The 9,801-nt window shown below is 41.6% G+C and overlaps 1 protein-coding gene across 11 annotated transcripts in view; it reads left to right on the top strand.

The window, feature by feature from the left end:
* Positions 1–532: 532 nt before the first annotated feature.
* Positions 533–9,801, top strand: part of pde9aa (phosphodiesterase 9aa) — a 210,723-nt gene continuing 201,454 nt past the window's right edge. For all 11 annotated transcript variants that reach the window (XM_084315192.1, XM_084315187.1, XM_084315184.1 and 8 more), the window contains exon 1: positions 533–804. In XM_084315192.1, coding sequence (XP_084171318.1) covers positions 742–804 — 63 coding nt within the window. In that variant the 5' untranslated portion in view covers positions 533–741. The remainder of the gene's footprint in view (positions 805–9,801) is intronic.

Genomic DNA, 9,801 nt, shown 5'->3' with positions numbered 1-9,801 from the left:
GTCAAACATCTGTCCGTGAAAGTGAAACTGGCTTGCTTTCTTCACAGTTCATTCTTCCTCGTTGTGTTTTTGCGACATTGGCAGTCAGTGTTGAATGAATGAAAACTTTATTAACAGATTGCAGAATGGGTACAGTACAGTACAGCTCAATACATACAATTGTTAAGGGGATGCAGACCAGAGAAAGACTTTCGTCTTGTTTACATCAGGGTCCCCCATTTTCAATTCATCGTAAATTAAGAATAGTCTTAAGAATGAATGGACGATGTCTTTAAAAGTTTAATTGTTAGTTACATTCACGTTCATCCTGCAGCCTTGTAACTTAATTGTGTGTGGGCGGCCAAAGGCAAGCCCTCTGATCTGATTTTGCATCCTTGAGGAACTCGATATAATAAAAGAGAAAAGAGCCCTCCCCCTCTTCGTCTGTGTGTGTGTGCGTGTGTGCGTGCGCGTACTGCGCGCAGCAGCGCAGCAGGGGAGGGAGGGAGGGAGGTCGTGGTGAGTAGTGGAGAGAGGGGTTTATGAGATGAAAAGATATCGCTCGGTGACAACAGAGAACGGGGACGAGAGTGAAGAGAGGCTGAGTGGAGATCCAGAGAACCAGGAGGAGGGATGATGTCGGAACGCTGACTCCGTTCACTGCGTCTCTCTGGCGGCTTGCGGCGGGCGGGTGTCTCACTCCACCACCACGGACCACCGGCGCGGAGCGGCGAGCCACGGAGAGAGAGATCCGGAGGAGAGATGGGCTCCGCTTCTTCGTCCTACAGAGTCATTTACCTGGACGTCGACGGCAGGATTCAAAAGGTCAGCCTAAATACAAACACGCGTCGCGAAAAGACATCCAGAGTCACGTTAAAAAGAAAACAAAAACGGTTGAAAGTTATTCGCTGGTGGTGTGTTAATGAAAAGGAAATGAGGTGCGACTGCGAGCGTCCCGTCGCGTGTTGTCTTTTTCCTTATCATATCTGTCATATTTTCCCCATACTGTATGACTCATACAGTATGAGCAACACACCAAATAGCTGCACTCTGCTACTTTGCATAGGATGTGGGTGTCTTTCTCTTTGTCTCTCTCCTCGTGTGTGGTCCCAAAATAAAATACCTTGTTTGAGGTGCATCAAAGTTTGTGAGACTTTTTTTTTATTAGCATAATTCATCAGTCTAAATAAATTATTTAGGCTATTCATTGAGATGGATCTATTCACAATAACCAGTATGAGGTCGGCAAAAAATAGACCATGTTCAGTCTTATGTGGAATAGCCACATAATAATAATAATAATAATAATAATAATAATAATAATAATAATAATAATAATAATAATAATAATTAATAATAATAATAATCTATGAATCATCCTATCTGTAGGCATTAGGCAATGTTTTGCTCAGGAGTGCACTTACCCCACGTGTGTGTGTGTCTGTGTGTGTGTGTGTGTGTGTGTGTGTGTGTGTGTGTGTGTGTGTGTGTGTGTGTGTGTGTGTGTGAGAAAGACCAGTGAGTGAGTGAGTGACCAGCTATTTGGTTAATTATAATCAAATGTTTTCCCGTCGCTGTTAAATAAAACTGTATCTTCTAGTCCAGTGAGAGCAGGTGGGTGATGGACGGTAGAGGTTGACTGGACAGGTTGAAGAATAACTCAGAGTTTCAAGGGTATTCTCAATGCAAGTATTGTTTGCATAAATGTCATGTATGTTGTGTATGTCATAAATGTCACTATGAATTGAAAATGGGGGACCCTGATGTAAACAAGACAAACGTCTTTCTCTGGTCTGCATCCCCTTAACAATTGTGTGTATTAAGCCGTACTGTATTGTACCCATTCTGCAATCTGTTAAATAAAGTTTTCATTCATTCATTGCTGAACATTGGTTAATGTATTTGGAAAAGTCAGTAATTTATGCAACTTTTTCATTGTAGCCTATCTTTACAAAATGCAGACTTGACTGTACTAGTCGGCACAATCTACAGACCACCTGAACAGAGTGGCCTTTATGATACATTGGATGGGTGTTTAGCTGGGGTTGAAGATGTAGAAAAAAATCTGATTGGGGACTGGAACACGGATATGGGACGTAAAGAAGCACCCGTTTCCAAGTCCTTCAGCAGGTTTTGTGACCTGCACTGTGTCAGCCAGCTTCTCCTATGTTCACATTTACATTTTACATGAACATTTTGTCATTTAGCTGATGCTTTTATCCAAAGCGACTTACAAATTCTTTACGACAAGTCAGCAGGAAGGGTACAACTCTATCACCTGAGTAATAATGTTCATCAAAGTGTTGAAACTTGAGTGTTGAGTGCATAGTAGTAGAGACATGTATAGTATTAGGAAGAGTGCATGATAGTAGTAGTTTTTTCCCCCATTTCAGATATTGATTGAAGAAGTGTGTCTTTAGTTGACGGCGAAAGATTGGTCGGGTTTCGGCTGTCCTAACTGGTGGGAAGTTCGTTCCACCATTGTGGAGCAAGGACTGAGAATAGGCGGCTTCCATTTGATGACCCTCCCTGTTTACAAACAGTACAAGCCTTGTAGCATCAAATTACACTCAAAATAGACTAATGTTCCCTTGCCATACAATGCCAGTCTTCACTTATATTAAGAGTAAAATCAAATCAAATGTATTTGTAAAGCCCGCAATCACACGTTAATGTCCCCATGGGCTGGACATGTCTTCTTTAAACAAGTCAAGAAGAAACATCACAATAAATCAAGAACAAAAAACCCATCATGAAATCCAAAACAACGCTCCCAGACATACCCCAGCGAAGGTAAGGAAAAACTCTAGCAATAGGAAAAAAGTACCACAGGCAATGTGGAGGAGAGAAACCTAAGAAGGGTCGTTGAAGGGGGGATCCCCCTTCTTGGATGTCGGTGATAGTAGTGTTGCTATGGATGATCGATGGGTGGAGAATAAAACAGGCAAAATAGTTGGTATGTACATATATGTGTAATAAAACACAAATATGTACATGTAATAGCAACTGGGATATATAAGAAAATTTTTGAAATATTTAGAATAGAGCTAAGAACAACAACAACAAAAGAGAAAGCATAGGGAAGCGAGCGCTAGTATGAAAATAGGATAAAGGCTAAATGTCAAGGCTCGGAGCTCGAAATATCAGAGTCATATTCCGTTTGCACATGAGTATGTATTCCGTTCGGATCCATTTGAAGTATGGGGGCGACGTAGAGAGGATCACATCATCTTGGCCATCACCACAAGACATCCACCACCTTGGCCAACACTATGAGACAACCACTCAGAGAGATAGAGCAATGTCATTTTGAGAATGGGGACCTCTTAAAGTTTAGAATATCTGTGAAAGGGCTACTTTGTTGTTTCCATTCGGATCCAGGATTAGGCCTTTAGTGTGGCCACCACCCTCCACCCTTACTACTCCTGGGTATTCCGACCCAGTGCTTCACTGTGCAGGCCTGCATATAGGTTGTTGCTCTGGTTTACTCTCACAAAAAAAATACACATCTGTGATGTTGAGAGTTGAAGCAGGTAGATCAGGCTTGAGTTCTATTCTCTTCCGTTCCGTCCCATTCTATTCTATGTTGTCATTGTTGGAAGTGGATTAAAATGTCAGACTTTATTTGAGATCTCGGGACACGTTATAGACTCACTAGAAATCCAGAAGCCTAAATACCCTCTCTGCTGATTGGCCTAAATTGACATGGAAAATGTAACCCCCTCTGGACTTCGACATACAGAGTCTAAATGAGATGATCTAATACTAATGAAAGGGATATGTCTCACATAAATGGAGAATGGCAGTAAGGAGGCTTTCTCTTCAACATGGAGAAGTAATTAATTAACAACCGCCAAGAGAGAAAACGAGAGCCAGCAATCACCACACAGAATATGACACTTGATATTACACACACACACACACACACACACACACACACACACACACACACACACACACACACACACACACACACACACACACACACACACACACGTGGGGTAAGTGCACTCCTGAGCAAAACATTGCCTAATGCCTACAGATAGGATGATTCATAGACTATTATTATTATTATTATTATTATTATTATTATTATTATTATTATTATTATTATTATTATTATTATTATTATTATTATTATTATTATTATTATTATTATTATTATTATTATTATGTGGCTATTCCACATAAGACTGAACATGGTCTATTTTTAGCCGACCTCATACTGGTTATTGTGAATAGATCCATCTCGATGAATAGCCTAAATCATTTACGCGCACACACACACACACACACACACACATGCGCGCGCACGCAGACACACACACAACTGAGGTCACACAGAGTCCACACAAACATGCACGCTATTACATATACATATATATACTGTAGCATCTGCATTTAAAAAGTTTTGTTAATTTTCATTGGAGCTGGTGGTGTGAGGCTGATATTGAGCTTTGTTTACACTATAGCACCCACTGGAGTGGATGGGGGGGGGGGGGGGGGGGTGGCCATAAAGAGCCATATAAAGACCTTTATGCCTCGGCGGTCCTTTGCATTTATTGTGTTCCCTTGTGAGTTTTATGAGTTCATGAAGTCTGTATTCTCTGCAAGTTAAATAATAATAAAACAAAACGTAAAAAAAAAGTGTTAACAGGCTTTGCTATACTGTACATCAGTGGTGCAGTGCTGGTATAACTCGGTATAACGGCGTTATACCTCGGTCACTGAGGCTGAAGTACGCGCAATCGCTTTTTACATGGCATTATCCAACCGGACTCCCGGAGAAGCATGCAGCTGCAGAGCCGCAGAGCCACTGTCAATTTGCCACTGCAACACTGCTGTACATCAAATGTCTTCAACAACAGACCATGGAGGTGCAGCATAACATATAGACTCAACTAATCCATTATAACAATCACTGTCAATTGGCTGGAAATATGATGGTTCTTTCTCTTTATTTTCTCTCTCTCTCCCCCTCTCTTTCTCTCACACTTTCTTTCTTTTCTTTCTTTCCACCTCTCCCCCTCTTTCTCCCTCTCTCTCTCTCTCTCTCTCTCTCTCTCTCTCTCTCTCTCTCTCTCTCTCTCTCTCTCTCTCTCTCTCTCTCTCTCTCTCTCTCTCTCTGTCTCTCTGTCTCTCTCTCTGTCTCTCTGTCTCTCTCTCTCTCTCTCTGTCTCTCTCTCTGTCTCTCTCTTTCTCTCTCTCTCTCTCTCTCTCTAGCTATATATCTCTCTCTCACCTTGTAATGCAACATTCTCACCCTTGGTGTTGGTGGTGTTGTTTTCCGATCCTTTGAAACGAGGACCATGTAGAGACTACCACAGGTGTGATTATGTGGAAGAAGTATGTCCTTTAGTGGTTGAGTCTATACGGTCCTCGATCTGTGATATCTGGCAATGAGGAGACTCACCCTCTAAACGATTTGGGGTCTGAGATCAATTGTAATTTGTATGTGGTCTACGCTGTCCCCAAAATCCATAATCTTAGTTAGGGCATGTTCCAATTATTCTTACTGAACAGTATAGACTTAGAAAATGTGTTTGTCAATGAACAGAAATGCCTAAGATGTAGACTGTTTCCCCTTTAGAGACACATCTCAAATCCATCAAGTGGCTTTTGCTTTGATTTCTGACGTCATGTTACACATGGCTCTAACAGGGTGAAAGGAATCCCAACCTGAGCATGACATGAGAGCAAAATGGCCACTGTGTGAATATGGTTAATAGAAGCAATTATAGTCCATAGAGTACAGACTAGTATAGACATGGGGCGACAGTGGCTCAGGACTCGGAGGTAGAGCGGTCGTCTGATAGTCAGAGGGTTCCCAGTTCGATTCCCGTTCCAACCGGGCAGTGTGTCTATGTGTCCTTGAGGAAGACACTTACCCTAATTGCTCCCGATGTGAAGGTTGGCACCTTGCATGGTTGCCTCCGCTATCAGTGTGTGCATGTGTGAGTGAATGGGTAAATGTGAGGAACAAAAATTGTAAAGCGCTATATAAATGCACCATTTACCATTTTACCATTTACAGTGGATCAGGGGGTAGAGTGGTCGTCTGGTAATCAGAAGGTTCCTGGTTTGCATGTCAAAGTGTCCTTGAGCAAGACACTTAATCCTGATGAGCAGGTTGGCACCTTGCATGGTCGCCTCTGCTGTCGGTGACTGAATTGGTGAATGTGAGGCATAAATTGTAAACTGCGCTTTGGATAAAAGAGCTACAATATATAAATGCAGTCCATTTACTGCCAGGCTAATTGAATCACTTGTTTCTCACACATTGTTTGTACTGTTCTATGTTTCGTGAATATTTTGGCGACTTTTACCATTTTGTAAGCCGAGCCAGTTGTATGCTAATATCTGGCACAGTGGATAAACAGTGTGTTCCAAATATAATGCAATTAACATCTTTCCATTATAAAGGGCTCGCATATTCAGTTGTACTTTTTTAGGCACAAGCCAGATGGAAGCCGTTTGTATCACAAAACAGTGGTATTTTTATTATATATTGTGTGCTCGTCTTTTGTTTCATTGTTTCATCGTTATCTCACATCCCGGTCCAGATCGAGACTAATCCATCTTTATTATGTATGTGTGCCTTATTGTCTTAGAGACAGTAGGCACCTTGTGTGAACACATTTGAATGTGACATTTATTTATCATATTTGCATGATTGTGGGTTTAAGCTGTTATGGCAGTTTTGCATTCTGGTTGAAGTTAAAAGGAAGAGAGAGAGCGAGAAAAAAATAGCACTGTTTAAATACCTTGTAACTCCAGATTATCATGTGTTTACTTGAATCGAAGGTTTACAAGGTCTTTTATTGGTTAAGAGTCTTTCATAACACTATGGCACAAGGAGGAAGTTCGAGGAACCCATTTAAAGGTGAACTAAGATTTTCGATCACTTGAGATTTGAGGACTGTTCAGACTCAACCACCACTTACAATCTTTCAATTTCAATATTTAGATTTAATGTATCTCGAATACTATCATTCAAATCTTTAAAATGTGCTATGTACATTCATGACCTCTGGAGGAAGAAGCCTATTGGTTTTTGGTGACCACATGACCTTCCCTCTAGGCAGTGGTTCTCAACTGGTGGGTCGCGACCCAAAAGTGGGTCGCAGGGCCATTATGAGTGGGATGTGTGTATAAAAGAAAAAAAAACGTTAAAAAAATATATATATATATTTGTAATTTCTTTTTTTGCACTACCTATCTTTGTGAAAGTGGCTTCTCAGCTCTGGTCCAGCTGAAGACAAATCAGAGGAACAGATTGGACATTGAGCATGACCTCAGAGTTGCTTTGTCTACCATCACCCCAGACTCTTGTCAGGAGCAAACAACATCCCCAGTTATCCCATTAGTTCCCTGGGATGTTAAGCTAAGAAGTCTACTAAGGCCCCGTTTAGACGAGCGTTTTGTGAACAGAAACCGCAAAAGTCATCTTGCGGTTTCACTTTTAATTTTACGTTTAGACGAGCGTTTTGGAGTGGAATTCTCCGTGCAGACGACGCTGTAACGACGGAGACCCGCTGTCACACGATTGGCGCATATGTCACATGACGTGCTGTGAAGACCCGCCCTACTCTGCCTCTGATTAGCAGACTGTGGATGGGGAATGTGATTGCACCAAAGCAGAGTCACTCACAGACAGAGGGACCAGTCACGCCGCGGGACAGATTCTTGTGTATTTAACCCTTTCACTGCCACACGACAGCCGGTTGTGTGATAGTAAAGGGGTAACCTTCTGTCGTGTGGCAGTGAAAGGGTTAAAAGTACTGCCAATGTAGCCTTCAGGTGATCTCCGTTGATATAAGTCAGACATACTTGCTTTGTTTACGTCTCGGCTACTGGCGCATACCTGCTACCTGTGACGTAAGCAGTACGCGCGACCAGAGCCGTGACAACCCGTTCGTCATCGTTTTAACAGATTTATACGTTTTGATAGTTTAGACGAGATCGCAAAGCTTTTGCGTTTCTAGGAATTCCACCCTGGAAGGTAGTCTCACTTTTTTGCGGTTTCACCCCGTAAAAACGCCGTTTCCGTATAAACGAAAGGCACATCCGCAAAAATATTTTTGCGGATTCACCTGCTAGCGTTTCCGTCTAAACGGGGCCTAAGAAGGATATATTATTTATTATTATTATTTAATTTCATTGTGTTTTTAGCCCTAGTTGCACTTTTGTTGCAACCCCAGTTATCCCATTAGTTCCCCCAAACGTAGGTCTGTTATGTTAAGCTAAGAAATCTGCTAAGAAGCATGATATATTATTTATTATTATTTTATTTCATTGGGTTTTTAGCCCTAGTTGCACTTTTGTTAAACTTTTTTGTGTTTATTTCATGTTTTTAACAGTGCATGAAAGATTGTGTATTACTGCAAATATTTTTTTTTAAAGAAATCATAGTGGTTAAAAAATTTGGGTCGCGACTTAATGACTAAGGAAAATGTTGGGTCCCGAGGCTAGACCAGTTGAGAACCACTGCTCATCATCAGGCTAAATGTTCAAAACTCATAAAACTAAAAACATTAATTACTCCTCAACAGCTAGAATTATGGGCATGGTCACAAAAGGCGGATTGAGAATTTGGGCCATTTAGAGACACGCTGTTAGCCACCGACAGCACATGTCTAGTTTACTGGTTGAGTCTACAGGGTCCTCATTGCCGGCCCAATAGAATGATGGCCATGTAGGCTCAGCCACTATATTACATGGCTGAGTCTATACAGTCCTCATTTCAAATTATCTAAACTCTTAGCCCATCTTTAAAACACACTGCAGAATTAAAAGAGAATACACGTTCATCGGTGTGGAGAAATCGATAGACTGCTTCCAATACTCATGGAACTTATTGAACTAGGCACAATATAAGTTTAGAGTTTCAAGTTTTGTTTTTATTTGTCACATAAAGGTACATGTACATTATAGTGAAATGCTTGGTTCTGTATGACCCTCCTGAGATTGTGCTTCATACAGTAAAAAGTAAAAGAATAAAGACCAAACACTATACAAAATATACAATTTGAAACCTGCATTAAAATATCACTTTTATTTGTATTATTATTATCATTATAGAACAGTGTTCCTCTCAAACCTTCTTTTGCCCTCAGACACCAGACACTGGCAAACGGTTTTCTTGTTGTCTTTTGATGACCAGCATGCAATATCATCACCACCTTCAGGGACCACTTCAATTGAAGTGGTCATGAACTAGAAAATGGACTATTTCTACACAGGATCATTAGACCACTGCTCAGCAACGTCCCAGGGACCAGCACCTGTCCTCGGACCAGAGATTGAGAATTGTTGAGATTGAATACGAGAAGGAGGGAGGGGTTAATGATGTCACATCAGGGAGCTACAGTAATGATGTCACAAAGTGCTATGAATGGGGCGACTGGGTGGGGGGCGGAGCTAGGCGATCATGGAGTAGACGTGTTTCACGTGAGCTCCCTTCTATCGTGCGAAATATACTTTTCTCCCCATTAGTCTTTATTTTATTTTTATTTGTTATTTGTCTGCTTGTTGAGTCGTCGAGTTTCAACTACTGTCGTCGACCTTTTTCAACTTTCTGCGATGTCGGTGGTGGAGACCAGATCCATGAGCGCCCCAGCCGGCAAACTGCCACCGGGCCTGGCCTCGCCGTCGCCCGGTATCAGTGAGATAAGCGAAGCTGTACTCTCGGTCATGACCAAACTCCATGCAGACTTTGAGACATGCTTCGCTGAAACACAAAGAAAAGTGCAGGCGGAATTTTTTGATAACCTTCATCAAGAGATGTCAGAGGAAATTAGGTTGGCGGTCGACCCGTTGAAA

Source organism: Notolepis coatsorum, assembly GCF_963971535.1.
Source record: "Notolepis coatsorum genome assembly, chromosome: 5".
In the NCBI taxonomy this organism is placed as follows: Eukaryota; Metazoa; Chordata; class Actinopteri; order Aulopiformes; family Paralepididae; genus Notolepis; species Notolepis coatsorum.
Note: the sequence above shows the minus strand (reverse complement) of the source record. Positions and strands in the feature narration are given on the sequence as shown.